This window comes from Oncorhynchus nerka, linkage group LG9b (genome assembly GCF_034236695.1).
Source record: "Oncorhynchus nerka isolate Pitt River linkage group LG9b, Oner_Uvic_2.0, whole genome shotgun sequence".
Classification (NCBI taxonomy): domain Eukaryota; kingdom Metazoa; phylum Chordata; class Actinopteri; order Salmoniformes; family Salmonidae; genus Oncorhynchus; species Oncorhynchus nerka.
Genome location: NC_088424.1, coordinates 17,787,586 through 17,804,054, shown reverse-complemented (window position 1 = coordinate 17,804,054; position 16,469 = coordinate 17,787,586). Strand labels below are relative to the sequence as shown.

Below are 16,469 nucleotides of genomic sequence, written 5' to 3'. Positions count from 1 at the left end.
ATAGGGTTCTGTTCAAAAGTAGTGCACTAGATAGGGAAAAGGGTGGCATGCTTTGTATCTACAGCATTGGAGGGAAATGTCCTCCTATCATGATGCTGTGGTGACCTATTGTTAAATTAAATGGTCGCAGTAAGTAAATGTGATTTATTTTGTATTAATCTAAGGATGGCTTAAATGGATACCATTATTTTGTATTAATCTAAGGATGGCTTAAATGGATACCATTATTTTGTATTAATCTAAGGATGGCTTAAATGGATACCATTATTTTGTATTAATCTAAGGATGGCTTAAATGGATACCATTATTTTTTGCGATACAGTGTTCATTTGTAAAGGAGGATGGTATAGATATGGACTAAATTCCCAAAGTTTAAGTGCAGTGTGAGCATTTAACTAGCCAATTTTGGATGATAAATTCATGTAATTATCCATCTGTGTTTTTTGGAAACCGAGACAATCATTAGGAGGAGTCAATCCCCTATTTCAATAAAAGCCATCAACCATAATTTGACGTTGTAAGCAAACTGTCCATGTCATGAGGTATCACACAGCAGAGAAACCAGAGGAATTAAACAAGCAAAGAGAGGAGGGCAGAGAGAACGATGCAGATTGAGAGAGAGGGTGTGAGTGAGATTCACTCAAGGTTCACTTCAGAGAGTCATATTAAGATTCAGCACTGCACACTGAAGACAGAGTTGTTCACACAGCTCAGGGCCCAGTAGCTCTCGCTCACCCGACCAACAGTCTCTTCCTTCCCAGAGAGCTGGGCCTCGACTCTGGGCTCCTGACAAAAGGAAGGCTGTCTGCAGACATTTCACAGCCTGGTGAACATTGTCCGATCAGCCACCACACTTTACAAATCAATATGTTCACACCAACAGCCATACAGACAGAGGACTGACAGACACTGCACTAGTTCCATTGGGGGCTGTTTTAGTGCTGACTGTGTGTCTGCGTACCAAATGGCACCTGAATTCTCTGCATGGCGTACTACATAGGGCTCTGGTCAAAAGTAGTGCATTAAATAGGAAATATTGTGCCTACGTTATTCCTGTAGGGCATGCTGCCTGTCTGCCAGTCATGTCTCCCGACTCAGCAGCAGGTTGCACTCTCGGATGCGGTGTGCAGGACTGTCTATGGTTCCACCCCAAACGGCACACTATTCTCTATGTAGTGCACTACTTTTGACCAGGAACCATAGGGCGCCATTTGGGACTCAACCCTACAGGTTATTTTATTCCCACAGCTTCACAGGGACCCTTCCCAGCAGGTTGGAATTCATAAGGGCAACTCTACTGAGGCAGAACTTTACTCTTCAAATCATAGTACAGCCCTCAACCCATAATGCATTTTGAGGTGGGACTTGGGAGAAAAACTTGAATTTAAGTAAGCAGAGGGGAATAGTCGGAGTGTGTATTGTCGCAGTAGTGCAGTGCTGCAACATAACTCAAGACATTCCTGTGTAGTCACCGACTGATAAACAGTGGATTTGATTACATTGACTCTTCATATATCAAGATTCACAATGAACTTTAAAGACCCCCAAGTGAGAGAAATAGCATGCTATGTTACTGAACTAAATAACTATACAAATGAACTACGTCGCAGTGCTTTTGCCACTGTACGATTTACTTCAAAAAGTATTTTTCCACAAACAATGTACACTGAACAAAAATATAAACGCAACATGTAAAGTGTTGGTCCCATGTTTAATGAGCTGGAATAACAGATCCCAGATATTTTCCATACACACACAACTTCTCTCAAATCAAAAAGCTTCTAACAATTTTGTTTACATCCCCGTTAGTTAGCATTTCTCCTTTGCCAAGATGTTATTTTATTTACCCTTTACTTAACTAGGCAAGCCAGTTAGGAACAAATTCTTATTTACAATGAAGGCCTACCTCACCGGCTAAATCCTCCCCTAACCCGGACAACGCTTGGCCAATTGTGCGCCACCCATGGGACTCCCGATCACGGCCAGTTGAATACAGCCCGGGAACAAACCTGGGTCTGTAGTGACGCCTCTTGCATTGCAGTGCCTTAGACTGCTGCGTCACTCAACAGGTGGGGCATATCAAGAAGCTGATTAAACAGCATGATCATTACACAGGTGCACCTTATGCTGGGAACATCTCTATTCCCAGTCATGTGAAATCTATAGCTTAGGACCTCATTTATTTCAATTGACTGATTTTCTTATATGAACTGTAAACTCAGTAAAATCTTTGAAATTCTTGCATGTTGCGTTTATATATTTTTGTCCAGCGTACTTGGCGTTCCTTCTGTGGCTGTCATTAATATGGGGCAGGTAGCAGTACTGTTAGGTGCTTGCCTGTGTCAAACACACACAGTTTGGTGCTCGGCTATGCTGAATAAGGTTGGTGGGAAGGCCGAGCATGAAGCAGCATTTCAAATGGAAACCCTCGAGTACCCCACTGCAGCACACACTGGGTTGCATCCCAAATGGCTCCTTCCAAAAGTAGTGCATTATATAGGGAATACGGTGCCATTTGGAATGCAACCATGGAATCCATCCTAAAAATGTAGTGGCTGGTAAAGGGTCATTAACATAACAGTGGTGCTGCATCAGTCCTGCATGTCTGGGTCATGGTCATGCAAGGCAAGCTACAGTTCTACGTTATAGATGAGCACACTCTCCACTGTTATACAGCCCCCGTTGCTTTTTATTATATTCTCTAGTAAGTTGTCTGAAATGTTTCAATAGCGCTCGTGCTGTACCGAGTCAATCCTTGTGACGAGTACATTGACATAATTTGAGCAGACTCTTAACAAGAGTGATTTACAGTCAGTAAATGCAACAGGTAGGTAAAACAACCACATAGCACAGTCATTGCAAGTATACTGTGTAGCATAGCCATTGCAAGTATACTGTGTAGCATAGCCATTGCAAGTATACTGTGTAGCATAGTCATTGCAAGTATACTGTGTAGCATAGTCATTGCAAGTATACTGTGTAGCACAGTCATTGCAAGTATACTGTGTAGCATAGTCATTGCAAGTATACTGTGTAGCATAGTCATTGCAAGTATACTGTGTAGCACAGTCATTGCAAGTATACTGTGTAGCATAGTCATTGCAAGTATATACAAGAGTCCTTACCGTAGGTTAAAATGTACAGTGGTTTTCCGTTGGTGTCCATAGTGGTGAGGCATGGGGCTTTGGGAGAGATGGTGCCCCACCTCTGCAGGGCAGCCTCCAGCGACATGGGCCAGTTAGTGACCACCCCTAGCTGCTCCCCCCTCATCGCCAGCATCTGAGCCCCCTCCGCTTTGGGCTGGTTGGGGTCTGGCTGTTGGACTGGAGCATGAGCAACACAATCATTTATGTTATAGCTGCAAAATAATCCCCAAAACATCCTTAATTACAACCTAATCCCTACATAGTGCACTACTTTTGACCAGGGCCCCTATATAGAGAATAGGCTGTCATTTGAGACACCGCTTGAGATTATTTAATAACAATAAGAACCTGTAATAATGCTAAACAACCAACACACTAAACTAAACCCATTCAGAAATCAACCAATCAAAGGATTTGTCTTTGAAGTCACCATGTTGAATAAGTAGGCCCTCTTACCCTCTAGGAGTTCTTCGAAGTCGTCAACGAAGAACTCTCTTAAGGGAGGTCGTTTGGGTCTCTTCAACGTGTTGACTAGCTGTTGGATCTTGGCTGACACTCGGCCACCTACTGGAACGCCTGTAGGGGTTAACACAGTTCACTACACATATAAAACTTCAATACTTCATGGAAACTTCTGTATGTCTAATTGGACTAGCATGGCCACTTCTCCTAGTCTTGTCACTTTAGGGCATTCTGAGACGAGACAGCCACACGTCAATGGGTAATATGCAAAGCGTCTTCTCTACAGCAGTGGTTCCCAACCTTTTTTTCTTACTGTGCCACCAACTGAATCCTCCTCTGCCCAGAGTAACCCTGAAGTGCTCCCTTGTTCATTTCACCAGTAAGCCTATGGTTTCATGGGTCTTCAAGCACCCCCTGTGGATAGGCCACGTACCCCCAGGGGTCCTAGTACCCTTGGTTTGGAACCAGTGTTCTACTGCATATAGCAGAGCTGTCCCTGTTTCAATCAACTGTTTTTGTTCCAATGACACTATCCACTAGATATTTCTCTCCAATGACACCATCTACCGCCATTTCTCTCCAATGACACTTCTCATGGCACTCAACACACCACAAAGACTGAGGGAGTGAAAAGTGGAGCACATGTAAACACAGCATCCCTTCAGATTTAAACAAAAAACATTTCATTACATGTTTGCCCATGGTAGAAGTTGTCAGAAAGTTACTTTTTGGAGCCGAATGCAAAAACATTCAGGAGATAAAGGTGTTTAAAGTTGACCCATTTTGCATACCCCACCATACCATGAGACATTTTTTATAAAAAATTTACCCTTTAATATCAATTCATGGTTGTATATGTTCTAGCTTAAACCCTAATTTACATCATTCGAGGTCAAAAATAAAGAGGGTAAGTGGCATTTTAAGCATATAAATGAACCTTTAATATCCCTTTAGACCACCTCAATATAGTTGCTACACCATTGAAATTGAAATTCAATTAATTGAAATTTTCACTTCTAATTACTACCACAACTTAAAAATGGTCATCTCTAATCTAGTATCTATATTTCTATGATCTCAATAGGTTTCATATGGAGGATTGATTTAAATCTGATATTCCATTTCAAGTCAACATTCACTGATTTGTGGACCTCCTATACCATCTTGGTGGTACCACTTCAAAGTTGAGGTTTCAATGTTATTCCAATTTCAGTACATTTATCAGCCAAAACATGACACCCACCCTGTATTCAAGAGTATGTTGTCTCTCAACCGACGATGATATAAAATAGGGTTTAAGCTACAACATGTAGATGTGAAGAAAAAATATATATATTACGTGTTTTAGATTGACATTTAAGAAAATAAAATACAGAATTGTTTGACCATCCTGTTTGGAAGCTTTTAAATTATATCAATCTCAACCGTTTCTATTTTCCAGTGATGGAGACATCGATGTCTCATGGTACGGTGGGGTATGCAGAATGAGTCAACTTTAACACCATCTCTTGAATGTTTTGGCATTCAGGTCCATAAACTCACTTTCTTTAAAAAATATATATCATTATTATTTTTACCCCGTTTTCTCCCCAATTTCGTGGTATCCAATTGTCTAGTAGCTACTATCTTGTCTCATCGCTACAACTCCCGTACGGGCTTGGGAGAGACGAAGGTTGAAAGTCACCCAAGCCGCACTGCTTCTTAACACAGCGCGCATCTAACCCGGATGCCAGCCGCACCAATGTGTCGGAGGAAACACCGTGTACCTGGCAACCTTTGTTAGCGCGCACTGCGCCCGGCCTGCCACAGGAGTCGCTGGTGCGATGAGACAAGGACATCCCTACCGACCAAGCCCTCCCTAACCCGGACGACGCTCGGCCAATTGTGCGTCGCCCCACGGACCTCCCGGTCGCGGCCGGTTACGACAGAGCCTGGGCGCGAACCCAGAGTCTCTGTTGGCACAGCTGGCGCTGCAGTACAGCGCCCTTAAATTTGGCCAAACTTTAATTTGACAAAAATATAAAATCTGTGTAAAGCATGCAAACCTGTATTAGGCAAGACAAAACAAGTAAGTAGCACAACAAACAAACATTTTAAATCTCTAATCACAAGTTTGGCCTTGCTACAGAAGTTGAGACGGAGGTTCTGAAAAGAACTGTCTCTGAGCCAGTCAGCCCAATCCGTGAATCTTGGCACTTGATCTATCAAGCAGACTCTCGACGACGTGCGCGCTGTGCGCTCAACAAATCTATTCCTCAGCACTATTGATCGGAGCATCTGATAAACAGATTAGTCTGTGACAATGCTGCATGCCTCAGGAGAACAAATTAAAATAGTGGAGAGACTCCCATATTGGCATACTCCGTCATCTGACTGGAGCGCATTCAGAACAAAACGTCAGAATCCACTTTGGGTCCATATTTCCACATTCTATTCTACTCACATCCCCTAAGGATTTCATTCCCCTCACGTGTGTCAAAGAAAGCTTCCAAAAGGTAAGCCATCAAAAGTGATGTGCTCAAAGAGGAGTGAAAATGAAGATAAGTGAGTGACGCATCTGTTAAGAGGAGACAGAGTTTTACTGCTCCTACTAAAGTCATTCCTGGTGTCTGCTGCAGATCTAACTGAACAGTTCTGTGATGTCAACTGTCAAAAATCAAATCAGAGATGATGAAAAGATTGATTCTTGTGTCATCCCATTCACAGTATTGAATCACAAGAGGCATAAGTAAAACATTTAAATCGGTTCTCGTTTTTCCTTTCACGTTTCTCCCAAAACAGTGTCATCATAACCAAATGACATAAACACCAGGACACAAACACTTCAAAACAAAACATTTTAAATATATATTTGGCTCAATACAGTACAGAAAGAAAGCAACCTTTTATTTGAGGGTATGTTCATACATATCCGTTTTACCGTTTAGAAATTAAAGCACTTTTGTATTTAGTCCCCTCATTTGAAGGGTTCATAAGTCATTAGACAAATTCCCTTAGTGTATTACATTTTGTTTAAAGTTCAGTATTTGGTCCCATATTCCTAGCAGGCAATGACTACTCGACATCAAGCTTGAGACTCTGCAGAGTTGTTGAATGCATTTGCCTTTTATTTTGGTTGTGTTTCAGATTATGTTGTGCCCATTAGAAATGAATGGCAAATCATGTGTCATTTTGGAGTCACATGATTGTAAATAAGACTAGAATATGCTGCTGAACAATTCTACATGAATGTGACCATGATTACAGGTAATCCTGAATGAATTGTGAATAATGTTGAGTGAGAAAGTTCGAGGCATAAATAAAATACCCCCACAAAAATGCTAACCTCCCCTGCTATTAGTACTGTTGCCTAATATAAAGCATTTCAGCTCAAATCTAAAATGCTGGAGTAGAGAGGCAAATTTGTTTTAGCTTCACTGTCCAAATCACCACGTAGGGGAGTGGGTACAAACATGACCCAAACATACACATCACTGTAAAGACAAGCACCATGAAAACAAATATAGGTCACGATCACACACACATCCCCACAAATACCCCCAACCCCTCTATGCACTCACCATCTCCGGTCTCCATGAGCTCTGCATTACCATATTTGGGCGTGGACCTGGATGTTGTGGTGGAGCCCTGGGGTCTCTCCACCTGTATGGAGTCTGTGGTGTAGCTGGTGACATCTGGAGGGGCAGAGTGGTTCTCTGGACGTGAGGAGAGGCAAGGTGAAGGAAGCCTGTTACTGTTAGACCCCCCAGCCCTCAGCCCTATAGCTAACCAAGGGCCACAGCAGGCCACAGGCTGCCACAAGCCAAGCCAGCATATCAGTGCGGGGAGGGGGGGGGGCTGAGTCTGGCACCTATATAGTGAACGTCCTTTGACCACCGCTCATACATACCATAAATGTATTGACCCTGGTAAAAAGCAGTGCACTATAGAGGAAAAAGGGTGCCATTTTGGACGCACACAACCGAGGACAGGATGAGGCAGCGGGCAGCGGTCCGTGAGCACACAGACAGACCGAGAAACAGACAGACGGTAGGACACAAGGGTTAGTCTAGTCAGGTCAGGAGGCACATGCAAACAGGTGTCCCCAGGTGGAGAATAGACAGAGGTAGACTACGGTTAACTCAAGGAAGGAAATGTTTCAAATGCTGCTGTGTTTATCTTGGCACTTCCATAGTGCCATAGTCCTCAGCCCTTACCAATATGATCCGTTATGATATTGCACTGAAAGTGTTTCATGTCACCTCATTTGCATTTTAGGAGCCCTCTAGTTAGTTTTCCTTTGAAAACAGATTAGTGGTGTTTGAAGATGAGATAGTGAACACCCCGAAGTCCATCCACTCCACGAGAGGGAAGTACCTCTGCAATGACCCAAAAACCATTTTATTCTGATGAAAATATCATCTTAATCGTGTGGCCACGTGGCACAGCCATTGTAACTCACATACAAAATCAGTCTAAGTCAAGATATTGTGAACTTTACTAGCCCTATAGCGTCTCATACATCTCTGCTACACACATTTCTATGTGATGTGTGCGTAAGACTGAATGTGTGGGACCACACTAACTAATACAAATATATAACTATGACAACCAAGTCAAACAAACTAATGCTGTGTATTAAGTTGTCCATGTATGAGTCACCAAGCTGATAGTCAAAGGTCTCATCCCCAGGCCACCAGCCTCTCCTTCAGTCAGATATTGATTAAAGGGTTGATCGAAATGGATTGTATTTTTTTTTAAACATTTTCATAATTTAGTAGATGCTCTTATCCAGAGCAACTTAAAGGAGCAATTAGGGTTAAGTGCCTTGCTCAAGTTGCACAGAGATTTTTCAGCTAGTCAGCCCAGAGATTCGAACCAGTGACCTTTCAGCTACTGACCCAACACTCTTAACCGCTATGCTACCTGCCACTGAGCTGGGATTAAAACAAAACTCTCTCTCTCTCTCTCACACACTTACTTTTTTGGTAAACAGCTGAGGCAAAGGTAAAACAAGTTTATATTTTGGCCTCTGATGAGGGAAGAAAATGTAACTAAGCTCATGATCATTAAAAAGGTATTTTATAAGTTATATTCTTCAGTCTAATATTCTTCAGTTTTAAAGGGGCAATCCCAGATTGCCCCTTTAAATCCAGTACTGGAGCTGCAGGAGATTTGATGGACTTCATGGAAATATGTTTGTAATCATCACCGCCCACTCTTCAATCCCCTGGCCATAACATAATTCCTCCAAATGCTTTAACATAACATAATTAATGCAGCGCTTCCGCCTCTCCTGCTCTCTGAGACTTCCCACGTGTGACATTATCTTTCAATGTGAAAAAAATATCTACATTTCTCCCTCTCACTCCTCGACTTGTATTTCATTTCAGATTGTTTCAAGAGGCAGAGGTTGTTGAAAGTCTAATCATGCCGTGAAAAGGGCTGTGACGGACATGGAATTTCAGATGACAGTTATTGATCAGCCAAATGACCGCGACGTCATCGCGTTGTAAAGAGTCCGTTTTACCGTGGAATCGGACTCAACCGCACAATGGCCTGACCGTCTGGTTTTCAGACAGCTGTTTGTGCCACTTATTTTACACACAAAAATAAATATATTTTCATGACGGTCTTCATCCATAATTGTCGGCTTCACGATAATCTTGTAACCATCGTATAGTAGCCGTGAACTCATGTGGTTTTCTCCCATCATACTGACAGGACAATGTCAAAAAGCATCAGACATTACTTCCTCTCCCTGCTAGATTTTGACTCCAACTGAAGTGGATGAGTGTGTAATATAATTCCAGACACCATTTGGGGGGAGAAACCACAAGGAATTTCAATGAGGTCCCTCGCTGTCTTTCCTTAACATTCCCAGTACTCAGTCTCTTTCCATTGCAAAACACTACATCCCCAGTCAAGGACCATACATACGCTAAAGTGGATGAAACACTAGCTAGCACACATTGCACTTATCTATAAGAGCTGGTAATCAGATAGAAGTCAGAGCAATCTCATTCAGACCATCTGCAATGAAGGAGGAATCTTCTTTTCAGTGACAATTCATCATGACGTTTAATATGCCTATATAGGCCAATAGGATAAGAGCTTCCCAAAACTTCACATCTACAAATTTATGAAAATAGAATGTGTCATCACACGATCATCTCACCTTCCACCATGTATAGGCTATGTCTCATATGGCACCCTATTCCTTATATAGTGCACTACTTTTGACCAGAGTCCTATGAGCAACATAGGGAACAGGGTGCCATTTGAGACCACCAGTGTGAGGTTAGATTAATGGGATAGGTGGAGGGCTCCAGACCTCGTTAGATTAAACAAGACTCATATTGACAATGTCAGACCAAGGACAACATCACTGCCGCCCCCACTTAGTCGCTCACCCTCCCTACCCCACTCCCTAGACTCAGCCAGTAGCTGCTTATGTAACCCGTGAAAATACTACTGTAAATAAATATATAACTTCAACACAGTGCTAATGTGTGAAAGTCATATTCCTAATGCCTTCAGAGCTGTGTGAGTGCCAGGCAGCGAGAGCAAGCGAGGCCGCCACACACAGAGCGCGACACAGAGAGCGGGCGCGACACAGAGCGAGCAACAGAAACACCATCATCCCAGAAACCCTGGACCCAGTCCAATTCACATACCTCTCCAACAAATAAATCCACAGATGATCCAATCTCTATTGCACTCCTCACTGCCCTTTCCCACCTGGACAAATTGAACACATACATGAGAATGCAGTTCATTTACTACAGCTCAGCGTTCAACACAATAGTGCCCTCAAAGCTCATCACTAAGATAAGGACCCTGGGACTAAACATCTCCCTCTGCAACTGGATCATTGACTTCCTGATGGGCCTCTCCCAGGTGGCGAGGGTAGGCAACAACACATCCGCCTTGCTTACCCTCAGGAGTGCATGCTTAGTCCCTTACTGTACTCCCTGTTCACCCACGAATGCGTGACTCCAACACCATCATGAAGTTTGCCCTGCCCCGGCCCTGATCCCTGACAACGATGAGGGCCTGATCCCCCCTCAATGTCAGTAAGACAAAGGAGCTGATCGTGGACTAAAGGAAACAGAGGGCCAAGTGCACCCCCATTCATATCGACGGGGCTGTTGTTGAGCGGGTCGAGAGCTTCAAGTTCCTCGGTGTCCACATCACTAAGGATCTATCATGGTCCACACACACACCAACACAGTCGTGAAGAGGGCACGACAACGCCTCTTCCCCCTCAGGAGGCTGAAAAGATTTGGCATGGGCCTCAGATCCTCAAAGTTTTACAGCTGCACCATCGGGAGCATCTTGACTGGCTGCATCACCACTTGGTATGGCAACTGCTTGGCATCTGTCCACAAGGCGCTAGAGGGTAGCGCGTATGGCCCAGTACATCACTTGGGCCGAGTTCCCTGCCATCCAGGCGGTGTCAGAGGAAGGTCCAAATGTTTTTATTTTTAAAGAGTCCAGCCATCCCAGCAACAGACCTTTCTCACTGCTACCACATAGCAAGCAGTACCAATGTCTGGAACCAACACGACCCTGAACAGCTTCTAAACACAAGGTATAAGACTGCTAAATAGCTCATCAAAATGGCTACCCAGACAACCTGCATTGACCCTTTTATGCACTAACTCGCATGCACTGACTATGCACACACACACACTGGACTCTACCCACACATACTGACAACAACAACACACACACAACATGCATATTGATGCCACGCGCACACTTTCAGCACATAAGCTGCTGCTAGTAAGTTTACCCCTACCTATATGTACAGTTGTGGCCAAAAGTTGAGAATTACACATTTTAATTTTCAAAGTTTGCTGCATCAGTGTCTTTAGATATGTTTGTCAGATGTTACTACGGAATACTGAAGTATAATTGACACTTGTAAATGCTTTTATTGACAATTACATGAAGTTGATGCAAAGAGTCAATATTTGCAGTGTTGACCCTTCTTTTTCAAGACCTCTGCAATCCGCCCTGGCATTCTGTCAATTAACTTCTGGGACAGATTCTGAATGATGGCAGCCCATTCTTGCATAATCAATTCTTGGAGTTTGTCCACCCGCCTCTTGAGGATTAACCACAAGTTCTCAATGGGATTAAGATCTGGGGAGTTTCCTGGCCATGGACCCCTCAAAAAAATGATGTTTTGTTTCCCGAGCCACTTAGTTATCACTTTTGCCTTATGGCAAGGTGCTCCATCATGCTGGAAAAGGCATTGTTCGCCACCAAACTGTTCCTGGATGGTTGGGAGAAGTGGCTCTCGGAGGATGTGTTGGTATCATTCTTTATTCATGGCTATGTTCTTAGGCAAAATTGGGAGTGAGCCCACTCCAAAACTGTTAAAATAATATCTGTGAGTATAACAGAACTCATATGGCAGGCAAAAACCTGAGAAAAATCCAACCAGGAAGTGGGAAATCTGATGTTTGTAGTAAAAAAAAAAAGTGATTGCCTATCCAATATACAGTGTAAATGGGGTCAGATTGCAATTCCTAAGGCTTCCACTACATGTCAACAGTCTTTAGAACATTGTTTCAGGTTTCTACTGTGAAAGGGGAGCAAATAAGTGCTGTTTGAACCAGGGATCTGGCGCGCGCGGCCGTGAGCACGAGCTCCATTCCCTTTCATTTCTAAAGACAAAGGAATTGTCCGGTTGGAATATGATTGAAGATTTATGATAAAAACATCCTAAAGATTGATTATATACATCGTTTGACATGTTTCTACAAACTGGAATGGAACTTTTTTGACTTTTCATTTGGACTTACTGGACTAAATGCGAACATAAAGGGGGTATTTGGACATAAAGATGAACTTTATCGAACAAAACAAACATGTATTGTCTAACATGGAGCCCTGGGAGTGCCATCAGATGAAGATCAAAAGGTAAGTGATTAATTCTAACGCTATTTCTGACTTTTGCGACACCTCTCCTTGGTTGGAAAATGGCTGTATGGTTTTCTGTGGCTAGGTGCTGGCCTAACATATTCGCAAAGTGTGCTTTCGCCATAAAGCATTTTTGAAATCTGACACTGTGGCTGAATTAACAAGACGTTTATCTTTAAAATGGTGTATAATAGTTGTATGTTTGAGGAATTTTAATTATGAGATTTCTGTTGTTTGAATTTGGCGCCCTGCAATTTCACTGGCTGTTGTCGAGGTTGGACGCTAGCTTCCCACATATCATAGAGAGGTTAACGAGAGAATCACTGACATGATGTCAGCTGGTCCTTTTAGGGCAGCGCTGAAGTGCAGTGGAAATGTTTTTATATACCTAGGATAGGATAAAGTAATCCTTCTCACCCCCCTTGAAAGATTTAGATGCACTATTGTAAAGTGGCTGTTCCACTGGATGTCTTAAGGTGAACGCACCAATTTGTAAGTCGCTCTGGATAAGAGCGTCTGCTAAATGACTTAAATGTCAAATGTAAATGTTTTTGGGGGATTCAGTTCATTTGCATGGCAAAGAGGGACTTTGCAATGAATTGCAATTCATCTGATCACTCTTCATAACATTCTGGAGTATATGCAAATTGCCATCATACAAACTGAGGCAGCAGACTTGTGAAAATTAATATTTGTGTCATTCCCAAAACTTTTGGCCACGACTGTACACTATATAGTTACCTCAATTACATTGTTCCATTACATTACATTTACATTTAAGTCATTTAGCAGACGCTCTTATCCAGAGCGACTTACAAATTGGTGCTTTCACCTTATGACATCCAGTGGAACAGCCACTTTACAATAGTGCATCTAGGTCTTTTAAGGGGGGGAGGATTACTTTATCCTATCCTAGGTATTCCTTAAAGAGGTGGGGTTTCAGGTGTCTCCGGAAGGTGGTGATTGACTCCGCTGTCCTGGCGTCGTGAGGGAGTTTGTTCCACCATTGGGGGGTCAGAGCAGCGAACAGTTTTGACTGGGCTGAGCGGGAACTGTACTTCCTCAGTGGTAGGGAGGCGAGCAGGCCAGAGGTGGATGAACGCAGTGCCCTTGTTTGGGTGTAGGGCCTGATCAGAGCCTGGAGGTACTGAGGTGCCGTTCCCCTCACAGCTCCGTAGGCAAGCACCATGGTCTTGTAGCGGATGCGAGCTTCAACTGGAAGCCAGTGGAGAGAGCGGAGGAGCGGGGTGACGTGAGAGAACTTGGGAAGGTTGAACACCAGACGGGCTGCGGCGTTCTGGATGAGTTGTAGGGGTTTAATGGCACAGGCAGGGAGCCCAGCCAACAGCGAGTTGCAGTAATCCAGACGGGAGATGACAAGTGCCTGGATTAGGACCTGCGCCGCTTCCTGTGTGAGGCAGGGTCGTACTCTGCGGATGTTGTAGAGCATGAACCTACAGGAACGGGCCACCGCCTTGATGTTATTTGAGAACGACAGGGTGTTGTCCAGGATCACGCCAAGGTTCTTAGCGCTCTGGGACGAGGACGCAATGGAGTTGTCAACCGTGATGGCGAGATCATGGAACGGGCAGTCCTTCCCGGGAGGAAGAGCAGCTCCGTCTTGCCGAGGTTCAGCTTGAGGTGATGATCCGTCATCCACACTGATATGTCTGCCAGACATGCAGAGATGCGATTCGCCACCTGGTCGTCAGAAGGGGGAAAGGAGAAGATTAATTGTGTGTCGTCTGCATAGCAATGATAGGAGAGACCATGTGAGGTTATGACAGAGCCAAGTGACTTGGTGTATAGCGAGAATAGGAGAGGGCCTAGAACAGAGCCCTGGGGGACACCAGTGGTGAGAGCACGTGGTGAGGAGACGGATTCTCGCCACGCCACCTGGTAGGAGCGACCTGTCAGGTAGGACGCAATCCAAGCGTGGGCCGCGCCGGAGATGCCCAACTCGGAGAGGGTGGAGAGGAGGATCTGATGGTTCACAGTATCGAAGGCAGCCGATAGGTCTAGAAGGATGAGAGCAGAGGAGAGAGAGTTAGCTTTAGCAGTGCGGAGCGCCTCCGTGATACAGAGAAGAGCAGTCTCAGTTGAATGACTAGTCTTGAAACCTGACTGATTTGGATCAAGAAGGTCATTCTGAGAGAGATAGCGGGAGAGCTGGCCAAGGACGGCACGTTCAAGAGTTTTGGAGAGAAAAGAAAGAAGGGATACTGGTCTGTAGTTGTTGACATCGGAGGGATCGAGTGTAGGTTTTTTCAGAAGGGGTGCAACTCTCGCTCTCTTGAAGACAGGAGGGACGTAGCCAGCGGTCAGGGATGAGTTGATGAGCGAGGTGAGGTAAGGGAGAAGGTCACCGGAGATGGTCTGGAGAAGAGAGGAGGGGATAGGGTCAAGCGGGCAGGTTGTTGGGCGGCCGGCCGTCACAAGACGCGAGATGTCATCTGGAGAGAGAGGGGAGAAAGAGGTCAGAGCACAGGGTAGGGCAGTGTGAGCAGAACCAGCGGTGTCGTTTGACTTAGCAAACGAGGATCGGATGTCGTCGACCTTCTTTTCAAAATGGTTGACGAAGTCATCTGCAGAGAGGGAGGAGGGGGGGAGGGGGAGGAGGATTCAAGAGGGAGGAGAAGGTGGCAAAGAGCTTCCTAGGGTTAGAGGCAGATGCTTGGAATTTAGAGTGGTAGAAAGTGGCTTTAGCAGCAGAGACAGAGGAGGAAAATGTAGAGAGGAGGGAGTGAAAGGATGCCAGGTCCGCAGGGAGGCGAGTTTTCCTCCATTTCCGCTCGGCTGCCCGGAGCCCTGTTCTGTGAGCTCGCAATGAGTCGTCGAGCCACGGAGCGGAAGGGGAGGACCGAGCCGGCCTGGAGGATAGGGGACATAGAGAGTCAAAGGATGCAGAAAGGGAGGAGAGGAGGGTTGAGGAGGCAGAATCAGGAGATAGGTTGGAGAAGGTTTGAGCAGAGGGAAGAGATGATAGGATGGAAGAGGAGAGAGTAGCGGGGGAGAGAGAGCGAAGGTTGGGACGGCGCGATACCATCCGAGTAGGGGCAGTGTGGGAAGTGTTGGATGAGAGCGAGAGGGAAAAGGATACAAGGTAGTGGTCGGAGACTTGGGGGAGTTGCAATGAGGTTAGTGGAGGAACAGCATCTAGTAAAGATGAGGTCGAGCGTATTGCCTGCCTTGTGAGTAGGGGGAAGGTGAGAGGGTGAGGTCAAAAGAGGAGAGGAGTGGAAAGAAGGAGGCAGAGAGGAATGAGTCAAAGGTAGACGTGGGGAGGTTAAAGTCGCCCAGAACTGTGAGAGGTGAGCCGTCCTCAGGAAAGGAGCTTATCAAGGCATCAAGCTCATTGATGAACTCTCCGAGGGAACCTGGAGGGCGATAAATGATAAGGATGTTAAGCTTGAAAGGGCTAGTAACTGTGACAGCATGGAATTCAAAGGAGGCGATAGACAGATGGGTAAGAGGAGAAAGAGAGAATGACCACTTGGGAGAGATGAGGATCCCGGTGCCACCACCCCGCTGACCAGAAGCTCTCGGGGTGTGCGAGAGCACGTGGGCGGACGAAGAGAGAGCAGTAGGAGTAGCGGTGTTGTCTGTGGTGATCCATGTTTCCGTCAGAGCCAAGAAGTCGAGGGACTGGAGGGAGGCATAGGCTGAGATGAACTCTGCCTTGTTGGCCGCAGATCGGCAGTTCCAGAGGCTACCGGAGACCTGGAACTCCACGTGGGTCGTGCGCGCTGAGACCACCAGATTAGGGTGGCCGCGGCCATGCGGTGTGGAGCGTTTGTATGGTCTGTGCAGAGAGGAGAGAACAGGGATAGACAGACACATAGTTGACAGGCTACAGAAGAGGCTACGCTAATGCAGAGGAGATTGGAATGACAAGTGGACTACACGTCTCGAATGTTCAGAAAGTTAAGCTTACGTAGCAAGAATCTA

At 45.0% G+C, this 16,469-nt stretch overlaps 1 protein-coding gene across 1 annotated transcript in view; it reads right to left on the bottom strand.

The window, feature by feature from the left end:
* The window catches only part of LOC115114359 (disco-interacting protein 2 homolog C-like), a 264,239-nt gene that overhangs the window by 61,360 nt on the left and 186,410 nt on the right, over positions 1–16,469 (bottom strand). Inside the window, 3 exon segments of the mRNA XM_065013382.1 lie at positions 3,126–3,323; positions 3,603–3,722; positions 7,169–7,303. Coding sequence (XP_064869454.1) covers positions 3,126–3,323; positions 3,603–3,722; positions 7,169–7,303 — 453 coding nt within the window.